Below are 15,597 nucleotides of genomic sequence, written 5' to 3' on the forward strand. Positions count from 1 at the left end.
CCCCAAAATCCTAAAAGCACAGAGAAATGGAAAAGGGATACGGCGTCACCACTCCCCATGGAGGGGTGCTCTTTCTCTTCTCTGTTCTCTCTCTCTCTCTCTCTCTCTGGCACACACATGTGCCTTCTGGCAAATTGGACTGGGTGGGGGGGTGCTGACATGGCCTCGGGTCGCCCTTAGGGGCCGGCATCTGTGGTGGGGCTGGAGAAGGCCGGGGTTCCGACCCCGGCTCTGAGGCCGGGAAGGTGGGTGTCTGTGACTCTCGAGGCGCGGGCCTGAGCTGCAGGGGGATGCAGAAGTGACCGTGCAGGGGACCGTCACGCCCTGAAGGGGAGAAAGGCTGAGTTCTCTGGATGGCATCTTACGCCCTGGTGTCCTGGGACAGGGGTCTGGGCGCTTGCAGAGGGCTCAGTGAGGCAGATGCTGAGACGAGAGGGAGGCTGGGAGGTCAGTGTTCCACTGCAGAGCCTCCAGGTGGCCAAGGTGACAAGGGGACTCTGCAGATTCGCAGCTTCTGCTTCAGAGAGGCTCCTTTCTCAAGTGCGCCTGAGCCTCTGGGGACCTCAGGACAGCCTTGGAGGGCATGACCGAGGGTCCGAGACAGGGATGGTCTTCCCAGGCCCTGAACTGTCCCTCCAGGAGCTCTGGGAGCCCTCCCAGCTGTGCACGGTCCTCAGATCTGCTGGGCTGGGGAGGCCTCAGCCCTGCTCCGTCTGCCCGAGTCGCGTCCATGGTGGACACTCCCTTGACCACACTCCCCTGTCCTGGTCAGGATGCGTGTGCGTGTCTCGGCCAGGCCTGTTACCCTCTCAGAGATGGTGCCGGGGGATGGAGAGATCTAGAAGGGATTGTGGCCTGACCGTGTCCCCCTGCGGGGTGCTTTCTCTCTTCCCCTCTCTGTCTCTGTCTCTCTGTCTGTCTCTGGCAAGCACACCCACCCTGTGGCTGCTGGCCGGTGCACAAAGCATGATGTTTTCCTGCCCTGCCGCTGTCTGGCCCCCAGCTCGACTTCTCTATTTGAGGAAAGGCAGATGCGAGAGATGAAATAACAGAGAAAAGTGTAGACAAGAGGACCCTGCCCCGGCGTGGGCGGCCTGGCTCAGGGAGACGGCTGGGACGTGGAGGTGGCCGGCAGGGGTCAGGGGACCCGCTCCTCCTTCAGAGGGGACTGCGCTCGGGCCGGAGACGCGGGGGACCACAAGCAGATGTTCATCTGGTTACCGTGGGGTCATTGCGCGTTTCAGGAGGAGTCTGGGGCCATTGTGAAATCGGGAGGAGATTGAATGGGACAATGGACTCATGGGGACCCCAGAGCCCCTCAGTCATCCCGTGAGGTTGGGCTCAGCCCGGTGGAGGTGGGGGGCGGGTCCTGCCCATGACATTCGACAGCCCTGTGACCCCAGCCCTGCCCACCGCTGATGCAGAGCAGGCCGCGGTGACTTCTGCCTGGTGGCCACCTAGGGTCCTTTTCCTGCTCCGCGTGTGCGTCAGAACCTGCCGGGTGCTCGGCCATCCCGCTGACGGAGTGGCCCTGCGCCCTGACACCCCCCACCCCACCCCCATCTTGACCTGGGCAGGCGTCTCGCAGAACCTCGGAGAGGTCGGCCGTGTGTGTGTGCAGGCTCCCCAGCTCTACCCTGAGCTGGCCCAGCCCCCCCCGGGCCGTCCAGCCCCCCGGCCTCCTGGCACACAGACACAGCCTGTTCGCGGTCACCATCTGCACGCTCCCTGGCTCAGCGTCCCCTTCAATCCTGCCAGGAAGTGGCGGGGAGGATTCCTGAAAGGCGTTTCCCAATCGTCCGCGCTTTACTGGAAAGGGGGGCCTTTTGCCCGGAGGAGGCTAGTCCAGAGCTCCTTCCAGGACAGCACCTCCTCCGAGGGCCCTCACTGCTGGGACGGGTGACCCAGCTCCGTGAGTCCGAGCGTGTGCGCTGGATGGGTCTGTGTGTGACGTCACCTCACAGAGCTAAAGGAGGAACAAGTGCCTGCCCCCCCCCACCCGCTGCTCACTTCCTGCAGGGACCTCTGTGTCCTGGGATGGCAGGCCGTGGAGACAGCAGAGGACAGGCTGTCCGGGCAGAGCGGACAGAGTGCCCCAGCCTCGTGGGCACTTTGGGACAGATAAGGGGGTTGTATGCCCTCCTCGGGCAGCTGGAGGTTCCCAGCACTGCCTCAGGCCTCATCGTCCCTAGGCTGGTAGCAGGTGGCCTGGTTTCCGTCCAGGGGTCTGTGCACACATCTCATCTCTTCAAAAAAAAAAAACATTTACCGGGACCGGCAGTTGGCGTAATGGCTATGTCGCTGGACTCCCACATAGTCGACCGCAGTTCAAGTCCCAGACCCGGTGGCTTAAACTCATGCCGGGCATGTGTGCGTGCGTGCCCAAGATCCCGAGAGGAGAATGGAGGAGAAGGGATTGCGGCGTGACCATCCCCCCGGGGGGTGATTTCTCACCTTCTGTCTCTCTGTCTCTCTGGCAAGCACATGCGCCCTATAGAGAAACATCTCTCCAAAATAAACAAAGAAAGAAAGCAGGCCTACGTGGGCCAGCTGGTGATGTGCTGATTAAGGCACTAGACCCCACGTGGCCAACTGCACAGCGTAAGTCCTGGACCCGGCGGCTTGAAAAACACACCGGGTGCGTGTGCACGCGTGTCCAAAATCCCGAGAGAAAAATGGGTGGCAGCGTGGCCCTCCGCCCCGCGGGTAGGGGGCATTTCTCACCCTCCCTCTTCCCATCTCTCCATTGAAGGCACACACCCTATGGCAAAATCGGGCCGGGGTGGGGTGGGGGGAGTCTACGTGGCAGTCCTTGGCCTGTGGCCTGCAGGGCGTGTCCTGTCCAAATGGTGCCAGGTCTGCAAACTCCCCCAGTTCCAGGCCCCCAGGTTAGGAGGAGAGCAGGTGTCCACTGGGAACATCAAGTTCCATCGCACGTGCTGCCCACAGGAATTTGGAAGTCGCTGTCTGGGGCTTGGAGCCTGAGCGTCCTCCAGAGCCTTCCAGACAGCCAGCGTCCACCCGGCAGGTTTTACTCAGGCAGACCCCAAGGTCTCGGCCCACTCCGCCCACCTCCCGGTGCACCCACCTGCTTCGGGGGCATGCATGGCTGGGGTACTGCAGGTGGGGCTGTGCATCCAGCAGACGCTCTTTGGCCTCTGAGTGGAGTCCCCATCGGCACCTGCCCTCCGCTTCTTGGCTGGGACAGGAAGGAGCCCAGGTGGTCTGTCCTCCCTGCTGGATAGCAGAGGAATAGCAGAAGCCAGGGCGGGGCTTCCAGAGAGGCCCTGGGATGCTGGGGTTTCCCTGGGAACCCCCTGCCCCACTCCAAACTGACTCAGTAGGAAGGGCCTCGTTCCCCGTTCTGGCAGCTTCTTAAGGTGACAGCAGTGGCTACGCCGTGAGTCATTCCAGCCAAGCGTCTGCTTCCCAGTAAATACCCGAGCACTTTTGTTGAGGATGAAATCTTGTCTTTGATCCAAAAATAGCTCCTGATTCCTGCGGTTTCCCCCCACTCCCCAAGCCCTAGCAGGGAAGGACAGGGGCCCAAGTGTCAGCTTTGCTGGTCATTGGAGACACGTGAGTGTATTGACAAAATTCGCTTTATTTGGTGGGGAGACCAGCAGTTAGCGTAATGGCTATGTCGCTGGACTCCCACGTAGTCGACCACGGTTCGAGTTCCGGACCCGGTGGCTTAAACTCACGCCGGGCGCGTGTGCGTATGTGTCCAAGATCCCGAGAGGAGAATGGAGGAGAAGGGATTGTGGTGTGGCCATCCCCCCTGGGGGGTGATTTCTCGCTTTCTGTCTCTCTGTCTCTGTCTGTCTGGCGAGCGCACACACCCTATAGCAAAAACCTCCCTCCTCAAAAAAAAAAATTTTTTTTTTTTTAAACAAGTTTTTGCTGGAGAAGGAGAGGCAGAGTGAGAGGGAAAGTGAAAAGTCACCCCCCAGGGGGGATGGCCACGCCACAATCCCTTCTCCATTCTCCTCCTGGGATCTTGGGCACGCACGCACACGCGCCTGGTGTGAGTCTTAAGGGCCGGATCCAGGACTCAAACCACGGTCGGACATATGGGAGTCCAGCGACATAGCTGCTACACCATCTGCTGGTCGCAGATTTGCTTTTCTTAATTCTTGTAATGGTTTCTATTTTGTGCCCTTTCATCAGCATTACTGAGGGTCTAGACTGATGGGGCAGAAGTAACGTAATCGGGCCCACTTGCAGAGGTCTCCGGTTCACACCCTGGGACTCGCCTTTGCACACCGGGGCCTCGTGTGCCCGTGACCCAGGCTGGCTGAGATCCCGGGTGTGGGACCCCGCCGAGGTAGTGTTTGTACCTGCCCGTTTCTCACAAGGAATACACTTTTTAAAAAATATGACTAGGGCAGCCAGCAAGTGCCATGGAGGTCATACTAAAGGTGCTGGGATCCCACGTGGCAGTTCGAATCCCGGACACATCTGGCGGCTTGCTTTTCTGCTTTCCCTTTCTCTCTCTGGTCAAATTTAAAATAAGAATTTTTTTTTTCTTGAATAATAGTTTAAATATTTCTTTTAGTAATATTTTTCTTTAACCTATTTTTCTTTAATAATGCTAAGTAAAGAACAATATGGCAGGTGGCATAGTGGTTCCGTCACTGGACTCCCACGTGGCTGATTGTGGTTCAAGTCCTGGAGCTGGAGGTTTGAAACTCACACTCTGTGTGTGTCTGTGTGTCCAAAAACCTGAGAGGAGAATGGAGGAGAAGAGATTGTGGCATGGCCATCCCCGCAGGGGGTGATTTCTTGGTTTCTCTGTCTCTCTGGCAAGTGCCCTCTAACAAAAATATATGTATGTGTCCAATACCAAAAACTCTCTCAAAAACAAAGGTTGCTGGTGTGGAGTCGGCAGGTGGTGTGGTAGTTGAGGGCCCTGAACTCCCACGTGGCTCACTACGGTTCATGTCCCAGACCTGGCAACTTGATTTCTCACTTTTTCTCTGCCCCTCTCCGGTCAAATTAAAATAAAGTTAAAATACAATAATTCTTTTTTAAAAAAAATGTTGCTGGGACCAGCACGTGGCATGGTGGTTAAGGGTGCTGGACTCGCACATGGCCGACCATGGTTCAAGTCCTGGACCTGACAGCTTCCTGACAGCTTGCCCGCCCTCTCTCGCTCTCGCTCTCTCTCTCCCTCTCTCTCTCTCTCTTTCACATCAAATTTAAATAAATTAATTAAATTAAATTAAATATTTAAAAAAAAGATTGCCGGTGGGGCCCGCAGGTGGCATGGTAATTAAGGCCTTGGATCCCACATGGCCAACTCCGTTGGTTCAAGTCTCAGACCCAGTGGCTTGATTAAAAAAAAGAAAAAACAGGTTGCATGGGTGCGTGCCCACAATCCGGAGAGGAGGATGGAGGAGAAGGGATTGCGGCGTGGCCATTCCCCCTGGGGGGTGATTTCTTGCTTTCTGTCTCTCTGTCTCTTGCTCCGTCTCTGTCTCTGGCAAGTGTATGTGCTCTTCTGTAAAAGACTGAAAAATGGAAACTATATTGCTGGCCATCTGCCTGGTGGGATGACAGGTGCCAGGGCACAATCCTCCACAACCAGACTGGCCTCCCGGCTGGGCAGTGTCAGCCAAGCCCGTGTTTTGTCCTCGAAACCCTCCAGCGGGCACCCGGCATGCGTGGGCAGCTCGCTCACAGGCCTCGCGTGTACACAGAGTCAGCCTACCTGAGACGGCCCAGCCCGATGGGACGAGGACCACGGCCAGGCCGGACTGGAACAGCCCCGGGATGGACGCGCTGCCGGGGCGAGGCCCAGCCAGGCCAGCTGGGTAACTGGACCACCTGCTGGAGGGGGAGCCCCGATGCCGGCTGTCGGCCACCAGCTTTCAGCACACGGGCTCTGGTGCGACCAGCTGTTGGACGCCTGGCCGAGGGCCCTGGTGAGCCAGCCTCCGCCATCAGGTGTGTCCGTTTCCAGACGCGAGGTGAGGGCGGCTGCTCCGTGGGTTCCAGTGTCTCACAGGTGGGGCCCTTGGGACTGGCAGATGCTGTGTAATGTCGCTGGACTCCCACGTAGTCAACTGCGGTTCGAGTCCCGAACCCGGTGGCTTAAACTCACGCCATGCGCGTGTGCGTGCGTGCCCAAGATCCCAAGAGGAGAATGGAGGAGAAGAGATTGTGGTATGGCCATCCCCCCTGGGGGGTGATATCTCACTTTCTATCTCTCTGTCTCTCTCTGGTGAGTGCACACACCCTATAGCAAAAACCTCTCTGAAAAAAGTGTGCTTCTGTGTCCTCTTGGGGAACGTGTGAGTTTTGTGGGGGAAGGTCTTCCCGATAACCTGGGTGACAGCCAGCTCCCTGGACCTGGTAGATGTTCTACACGGAGTGTGCGAGGGCTCCAGCCCGCTTTGTCATTGTCGGCACAGGGACTGCCCCGGGACCGTTCCTCGGGGTGAACGTGGAGCTGTACACCCACACCTGGCCCCGCCGTCATCACCAGGGGCACAGCTGCGAACACCCAATGGGCCTCAGCACGTGTGGACAGCGGGCGCGGTGGTAAAGTTGGTCCCGGGCCCACCCCAGTGCGAGGTGTTGGCTCCTCGAGTGCCTGCCCTGGGCTTTGCACCTGCAGGGAGGCCGCGGAGGGCCTGGGAGTGAGCACAGCCGGGCTGCCTCGCCTTCCTGTCTGCTTCGCTCTGTGTGGTCCTCGTATCTCCACTGGTTCCTTCTCACCCATCACACACTCGTGCATTAAAAGTCCTTACCAAGGAGCCAGCAGATGGCATGGTGGTTAAGGGCGCTGGATTTCCACATGGCCGACCACAGTTCAAGTCCCGGACCTGGAGGCTTGAAACATAATTCTAGGCACATGTGTGTGCATGCCCAAAATCCCAAGGGGAGAGTGGAGGAAAAGGGAACACAGTTTGACTATTCTCCCAGAGGGTAATTTCTCACTTTCCCTCTCAGTTTCTCTTTCTGTCTCTCGGGAATGCAAAGTCAAGAAAAAAATAAAAACAAGAAAAGAAGGGTTTGCTAAATTCAAAATAGTAAGCCATTTATTTCAGTAAGTAATCCATCTTTCCTCCAGCATTTGAGCCATTTTTGAGACAATAATCTCAGTAGTGCTGTAAATCTTCCTAGGAAGATTTGGACCCAGTGTGGTTAGAGTTGCAGCAGTTGGGTCCAGGACGCGAACCGTGGTCGACTACGTGGGAGTCCAGCGACATAGCCATGACGCTAACTGCTGGTTCCCTAACTGCATTTATCTGATAGAGAAAGCCTCCAGGTCGGGGACCCGGACCACACTTGTCCATGTGAGAATCCAACTCCTTTAACCACCACACCACCTGCCGGCCCCTACTGGTCTCTTTTCAATGTCTGACCTTAACTTTGTCCCAAGTCACTTAAAAACCATGTCCCCGGGCTGGCAGGTGGTGTGGATAAAGGCGCTGGACTCCCACGTGACTCAGTTCGAGTCCCAGACCTGGCAGCTTTCTCTCTCTCTCGCTCTCTCTGGTCATGTTAAAAACAGCAATAATGATAAATAAAATAAAAGAAATAATTCTTTAAAAAGTAATAATAATACATGGAAGAAAATAAATAATTCTTTAAAAACAAGTAAACAAAAACGAAGCAAAACAATAGAAACATATGTCCCTCCTTTTCCAGGTGCTTCCTTTCATTTTTTTTTTTTCTTTGAGAGGTTTTTGCTATAGGGCACGTGCGCTCGCCAGACAGACAGAGAGAGACAGAGAGACAGAAAGTGAGAAATCACCCCCCAGGGGGGATGGCCACGCCGCAATCCCTTCTCCTCCATTCTCCTCTCGGGATCTTGGGCACACACGCACACGCGCCCGGTGTGAGCTTTAAGCCACCGGGTCCGGGACCCGAACCACGGTCAACTATATGGGAGTTCAGCAACATAGCCATTACGCTGTTAGTCCCATGTGCTTCCCATCCTTAAAGTGTTGGCACAGGCCGGTGTTTGTCCTGTCCCAGACTGTACATGGAAGGGGCATCGTGGCAACATCTGTCTCCCAAATCCGTTTTCCCTGGAGCGACCCCGGGGCTGGTGGGGCGGTGCACTATGGAATTGTGGGGCAGTTCTAGGGCAGCAGGTTCCATGGGGGTATGTGCTGGTGTGTGGCATCCGACCATTGGGGTGCGACCCCGTGGGTCTGTCCCAGTCATTCTGGTGGACTAAGGTGGGCCCTGAGTGTGCCCTGGCACCATGCTCGTGGGGTCCAGAGTTGGCACCGGAGGAGCAGGGCCGCGTGCTGGCTGGCCCAGCCTGCTCGTGCCCCCTCCTGCAGCCGCTGCATGGCCTGGGCAGGCCCCATGTACGGGCTCAAGCCAGAGTCCTGGGCTCTGCCTTGCCCCGGGACAGCCAAGTCGGCCATCACCTCAGTTCCTGTCCCACCTGTGACACCGGCGACTGCGCCCCAGCTGTGGGCGATGATGGACAGAGAGCCGCCCAGACGCCGGCAAAGCTGTGCCACGGCCCAGGGCCTGTCCTCCCTAGGGGGCCAGAGCTGAGGCCTGAGGGGCGGCTCCGGGGGCTGCGTGAGCTGGGATGGCGGTGGGGACACCGAGCTGGGTGCTCAGGCCCGGGTGGGAGAGGGGGGAAGCCGCCGCTGTCCTGCCGGGTCAGCTCGTGCACGATGCGCTCCGGGGGCCGATCTCCGGATAGCCGCAAAGTCATTTTGAGCTTTTCGGTATTTGTTTTCTCTGGAAATCCTGCTGTCCCAAGTACGGTGACAAGGCGCTCTGACGCGGTGACATGGGAGCCTGGCAGGTGGCAGGCCCCATCCCGTCAGGGCATCTCCTGGCAGCCAGTGCCCCGCATTCCAGCCGGCTCCTCCACTCCACTCTGGCAAGCGGTGCCTGGTTCCCGTCCACCTGGTTTCCTAGGGACGGGCCAGGGTGGGAGGACAGAGGGGCTTGGGCAGGGCCTTGGAGCTGTGGGCCAGCTTGGCCCTGTCCTGCCCTGGTGAGGGCCATAGCCACTCAGAGGTGGGCCCTCCCACCGTGAGAGTCACAGCCCAGCAATGGCTTCCTGGCGTCCCGGCCTGCTGCCAGCCTCCCCATCGAGGTGGCCTGTTGCCGTGTCTTGAGGCTCAGCTCTTTCCTGTGATGCGGCCCCAGCCCTGTGTCCCTCTGAGGAACTCCTATTGATCCTTCAAAACCCTGTTCTCAGAGCCCGCCCGATGATTTTCAGACCTGTGTTTTCTCGTGCCCTTGTCCTGGCCCCGATCGTGGCATTCAAGTGCCTGGATGGCCACGGAGCTTTCCTGACGCTGTCTCTTTTGTTGCCTCGTAGGATTCTATTTCGCTGAGACCGTCAATCCGCTTTCAAGGAAGCCAAGGGGTGAGTCTTGTTGGTCTGGATTGTTATTTGTTTCTTGTTTATTTGTTTTAATTAGTTATTTAATTTCATTTGTTGTTATTAGCTTTTGTTTTTGGAGAGGTTTTTACTATAAGGCGTGTGTGCTCACCAGAAAGACAGTGAGAAATCACCCCCCATGGGGCATGGTCACGCTGCAGTCCCTTCTCCTCCATTCTCTTCTTGGGCTTTTGGGCATGCACGCACACACGTCTGACGTGAGTTTCAAGCTGCCGGGTCTGGGACTTGAATCGCTCAATCAACCCTGTAGGATCCAGAGCCTTAGCCACCACGCCACCTGTTGGTTTTTCAAAGAGTATCTGCCTTGTACCCAAGTGAGTTTCCACCTGACTGCCTGTGGGCTCCTTGCGGGATCCCAGCCCGAGAAGGGCAGAGGATCCAGGGTCTGGTCATCTGTGGGGTTCCAGGTGTTAACTTGGGGAAGTGGCAGCCGGGATGCAGCACTGCGAGATGAGTGTGTGTGTGTGTGTGTGCAAACGTGAAGAGGTGCACACGGGTGGGACCAGCCGATGGCATGGTGGTTAAGGGCACTGGACTCCCACATGGCTGATCACGGTTCGGGTCCCAGACCTGGCAGCTTATCTTCTCATTTTCTTACTCTGTCTCTCCGGCTACAAACACACACACACACACACACACACACACACACAGAGTATAATGACCCCATGCCACCACTGACCTCCTAAAGTGCCCTTTTAAGAATTATTTTAGGGACCAGCAGATAGCGTAATGGCTATGTCACTGGACTCCCGTGTAGTCGAACGCGGTTCAAATCCCGGACCCTGCAGCTTAAACTCACGCCGGGCGCGTGTGCGTGCGTGCCCAAGATCCCGAGAGGAGAATGGAGGAGAAGGGATTGCGGCATGACCATCCCCCCTGGGGGGTGATTTCTCGCTTTCTGTCTCTCCGTCTCTCTGTCTCTGTCGAGCCCACGTGCCCTATAGCAAAAACCTGTCCAAAAAAAAAAAAGATGCACACAGGTGTGGGGCGATGGATCTGACACCTGCAGGGCAGGCCAGGGGCAGGGGTTTCTCCTCCCCGGGAGTCCTCCGTTTCCCTCCTAAGGCCTTTCAGCTGAGTGCCTGGAGCCACCAGGCCGAGGGTCAGCTCCCTTGCCAGTTAACGCCCTTCTGGTTTGGGGTGGCCAACACGTGGACAGAACACCCCCACGGCAGGCCTGGACTCGCTGGCCCAACAGCGGATCCCTGGGGGCCGCGGCCTCGTCGTTCACACCTGACCCCACTTGCCCTGGGTCTGCCCCCTGTGTCTGCGTTCACGCTCCTGCCACCTCCCCTCACCTCCTCCAGGACGTTCTCCACGGAGTCAGGGCGGCAGCAGCGGCTGCAGCGGGAGCCGGCCCCGGGCTGGCGCCTGCCTGGCCCCACGGCGCCCCCTGGTGTCCCGCGGTCGCGCTGCACCATTGCAGCCCGATCCTGAGCAGTGGGGAAGCCCCGCCCGCCCCAGCGTGCAGGGAATTAAAGGGCACTTGGGGCCTGGCTGCTTCCTTGCGAGCTAGCGAGCTGGGGGGTGAGAGCCCCGCGGGAGACGGCTTGGGTTCATTCAGCAGCGTGTCTGCTCTGGGCTGCAGGTTCCAAGGCCGTGCTGCCCAGGTGGCCTGGATAGGTTAGGGCTGCCTCACTGCACGGGCCAAGACTCCAGCGCTTCGGAGCGCTCGGTTCCTGGGGATCGTGGCCCGGAGCACCATGCACCATGTCCCTGAAATCGAAAATCCTGAAAGATCAAAATCCCAAAAGTATAATCCTGGACCAGCAGATGGCGTGGTGATTAAGGAGCTAGAGAGAGCTGGGTCCCACATGGCTGACTCCGTGGTTCGAGTCCCAGACCCAGCAGCCTCCTTAAAAGTCATATGGGGGGGGAACCAGCAAGTGTTGCGGTGATTAAGGTGCTGGACACTCCCACATGGCTAACCATGGTTCGAATCCCAGACCTGGAAGCTTCCTTTGTTTCCCCCCCCCCTCAAATTAAAGAAAAGAATGATGAATAAATAAAACTAAATAATAATTTTTTAAAAACCTTGTGGGGAGGACTTGCTTTCTCACTTCCTTTCTCTCTCTCTCTGTCTCTATCTCCGGTCAAATTAAAATGAATAAAGAAATAATTCTTTTTAAAAATAATGCCCATGGGGCGGCTCACTTTCCCTCTGTCTGTCTCTCTGGTGAGTGCAGCTGCCCTGTACCAAAACTACACACACACACACACACACACACACACACACACACACAAGAACATGCATATGTTTATTATCTTTTAGTTTGTATGGGTCAGGAATTTGGACATAGCTTAACTGCATCCTCTGATTCAAAAGACTGCAATGAGGGTATCACCCAGGGCTGGAGTCTCAACCGAAGGCTCATCCGAGGTGTGACTGCTTTCAGGCCCCCATGTTATCAGAATTCAGTTCGTCAAGGGCTTTCGACTAAGGGCCTGTTTCTTGCTGGTCCTTGGCTGGAGGCCACTGTCAGCTCCTTGCAATTGGGTCTCTACAGTTACAACAGCTTGATCCACAGAGGAGAGAGAGAGAGCGGGAGATGGAGAGACTGCTGGTAAGAGACAAGTCACTATTGTATGTTACCCAATCATAGCAGTGACATCCCCTCCCCTCCCCTGTGTTCTACGGATCAGAAGCACACCACGGGTCCTGCCCGTGCTCCGGGGAGGTTACACAGCATGTGACTGCCAGGAGGAAGGAATCATTCGAGACCATTCTCGACTCTGTCTTATCACAAAAGAAAGAGGTGAAAAGTAGATTTTGCTCTTCTCCTGAATTTCTTGTCTTCCAGTACCCTTCACCAGAGATAAAGGGTTTTTTCATTTCTTTTCAAATTATTTATTTAATTTTATTTATTCATTCATTTTAATTTGACCAGAGAGAGAGGGACAGTGAGGTAGCAAGCCACCAGGTCCAGGACTCGAACTGTGGTTGGCCATGAGTGTCCAGCATCTTAACCACCATGCCACCTGCTGGCCCTCAGTTGTTTAATTTTTTAAAAATCATAAATCCTTGGGCCAGCAGATGGCATAACAATTATGTGGCTGGACTCCCGCATAGCCAACCTTGATTTGAGTGCTGGACCCGGTAGCTTGAAAATCACACTAGGGGTGTGTGTGTACCCAAGATCCTGGGAAGAGAAGGGATTGCAGCGTGGCCATCCCCCCCGGGGGGTGACTTCTTGCTCTCTGTCTCTCTCTGTTTGGCGATCGCATTTGCCCTATGGCAAAAACCTCTCTGAAAAAAAAAAAAAAGGCATCATGCTTTTTCTCAGTAACCTGATAGCTTTATTATAGAGACATAATTCACATAACATATAATTCACCCATTTCAACTATATGGTATAGCGGATCTTAGTGTATTTACAGAATTCTGTAACTGTCACCCTGCTCAGTTCCGAAGCATTTTATCTCTCTAAAAGAGAACCCCATTCCTTGGGACCAGCAGTTGACGTAATGGCTACATCGCTGGACTCCCATGTAGTCAACGGCAGTTTGAGTCCCGGACCCGGTGGCTTAAACTCACGCCGGGCGCCTGTGCATGCGTGCCCAAGATCCCGAGAGGAGAATGGAGGAGAAGGGATTGTGGCGTGGCCATCCCCCCTGGGGGGTGATTTCTCACTTTCTGTCTCTCTGTCTCTCTCTCTCTGTCTTTCTGGCGAGCGCACGTGCCCTATAGCAAAAACCTCTCAAAAAAAAGCAAAAGGAGAGAACCCAGTCGCCAGCAGCGGCCCCTCCCCATCCAGCCCCCACAGCCCCTGGCGGCTCCTCATCGACCTCCTGTCTCTGGATCGGCCTGTTCTGGCCAGTTCCTATCAATGGTTTGTGGACAGTGTGGCATTTCATGAATGAGGTCAATTGTCCAAGCAGTTTGTGGAGACAGGACACTGTTTACTCTGTTGTCACTTGCCGCCACCCGCCCCCCCACACACACACACACTCTCTCTCCCAGCAGAACATGGAGGTCTCAGACGCTACATGAGACAGAGACTCTCTGTGGTCAAGGCTTCCAGGCCCAGGTGGGCCACCTTAGCCTTTCATAACATGGCAGTTGTTTTCTTTTCTTTGCTTTTTTTAAAATTAATTTGATTTAGCTTTATTTATTTTATTTGACCAGAGAGGGACAGAGCGAGACAGTGAGAGAGCGCATGTACGAGAGTCAGCAAAGTGAGAAAGCAAGCCACCAGGTCCGGGACTCGAACCATGGTAGGCCACGTAGTCCAGTGCCTGTAACCACCACGCCACCTGCCAGCCCGAGTCTTTTTCTCTTCTGATTTTTACTACATGTGTGCTCGACAGAGAAAACCGCAGTGAGGAATCACCCCCGGGGTCGGGGTGGCCATGCCGCCATCCCTTTTCTTCCATTCTCCTCTTGGGATTTTTGGGTCTGCACACCCACTCGCCCTGCATGTTTTTAAAGCCACCGGGTCCTGGACTCGAACCACAGAGTTGGCCCCGTGGGATCCAGCTGCCTTAACCTTCCCGCCGTCAACAGGATCATTCATTCATTTCTTCCTGCCGTCAGGGAGATAGGGACCCCCTTACCACCACTACCAGCAGAGTTGTCACGCCACGATCCACAGCCCCTCTCAGCCAGCCTGGATTGCAAACACATTTCTCATTTCCCCGTGTGCTTAGGAAGGTCTCAGGGTGCAGATCGAGAGCCTTTCCTGTTTGGGTCCGTTGTATGACCCCATGCCACCACTGACCTCCTAAAGTGCCCTTTTAAGAATTATTGTAGGGACCAGCAGATAGCGTAATGGCTATGTCACTGGACTCCCATGTTGTTGAACGCGGTTCAAATCCTGGACCCTGCAGCTTAAACTCACGCCGGGCGCGTGTGCGTGCGTGCCCAAGATCCCGAGAGGAGAATGGAGGAGAAGGGATTGCAGCATGGCCGTCTCCCCTAGGGGGTCATTTCGTGCTTTCTGTCTCTCTGTCTCTCTCTCTCTTTCTGGTGAGCACATGTGCCCTATAGCCAGAACCTCTTAAAAAAAAGGAAAAGGTGGGTGTGCTGGCATGGCCGTTAAGGGCACTGGACTCCCACATAGCCAATCACGGTTGGAGTCCCAGACCCGGAGGCTTGCTTTCTCACTTTCCCTTTATCTCTCTCTGGTTCTGTCCCTCTCTGTTCAGAATTAATAATAAATAAATAAATATATAGAGAGAGGGTAATTGAGAAAGTGAGCCACCAGGTTCAGGACTCGAACCATGGTCAGCCACGTAGGAGTGCTCAGAGCCTTAACCACCACGCCACCTGCTGGCCCCCAAATGAAATAATTCCTCTTTTTTTTTTTTGGAGAGGTTTTTTACTATAGGGCGCGTGCACTGCCCAGAAAGAAACAGAGAGACAGAAAGCGAGAAATCACCCCCAGGGGGATGGCCACGCCACAATCCCTTCTCCTCCATTCTCCTCTCGGGATCTTGGGCACGCACGCACACGCACCTGGCGTGAGTTTAAGCCACCGGGTCCGGGACGTGAACCGGGGTCGACTACATGGGAGTCCAGCGACATAGCCATTATGCCAACTGCTGGTCCCTCTAAAATAATTCTTAAAAGAAACAAAGGGGTGGCCCTGGTGCGAGGGCCCGGCGGTGGGGACTCGAGCACGGGACGTCGCGGTGACACCCTCCCTCCCTCCCGCGCAGCGCATCTCCATCCCGCAGCCCGACTGCCCGGCCGAGGCGCGGACCTTCTCCTTCTACCTCTCCAACATCGGCCGCGACAGCCCGCAGGGCAGCTTCGACTGCATCCAGCAATACGTGTCCAGGTGAGGCCCGGGCGCCCCGCGGGCCAGGGCTCCCGCACCCCCCGGGCGCCCCCGGCGCTCCGCCAGCACCTACCAGAAGGCGCGGCAGAGCATGGCGCAGGCGGAGGAGGAGACGCGCAGCCGCAGCGCCATCGTCATCAAGCCCGGGGGACGCTACCTGGGTGAGTGCGCGCCCCGCCCACCCCCACCCCTGCGGCGCCGCCCCAGCCAGGAGGGCGGGAGGGTGCTGTGACCCCCAGGGTGGGCAGGGGCACCCCAGAATGCCAGGAGCTCTGAGTTGGGTTCCCGGCCCAGGCTGCCCTCAGCTGTCAGGGAGACGGCGGGCACCTGGAACACGGGGAGGGGCGGTTAGGACGAGGCCCTGGTCTGGCCTCCTCCTCCCGCCTGCACTTGGGGGGCTGCAGGTAGCCCTCCCGCTATGCC

General features: G+C 56.4%; 1 protein-coding gene across 1 annotated transcript in view; it reads left to right on the plus strand.

Annotated features, from left to right (window-relative positions):
- The window catches only part of ELL (elongation factor for RNA polymerase II), a gene marked incomplete in the record, with an annotated part of 75,079 nt that overhangs the window by 39,352 nt on the left and 20,130 nt on the right, over positions 1–15,597 (plus strand). Inside the window, 2 exon segments of the mRNA XM_014587319.2 lie at positions 9,311–9,358; positions 15,053–15,335. Coding sequence (XP_014442805.1) covers positions 9,311–9,358; positions 15,053–15,335 — 331 coding nt within the window.

This window comes from Tupaia chinensis, unplaced genomic scaffold (genome assembly GCF_000334495.1).
Source record: "Tupaia chinensis unplaced genomic scaffold, TupChi_1.0 Scaffold000201_1, whole genome shotgun sequence".
NCBI classification, from domain to species: Eukaryota; Metazoa; Chordata; class Mammalia; order Scandentia; family Tupaiidae; genus Tupaia; species Tupaia belangeri.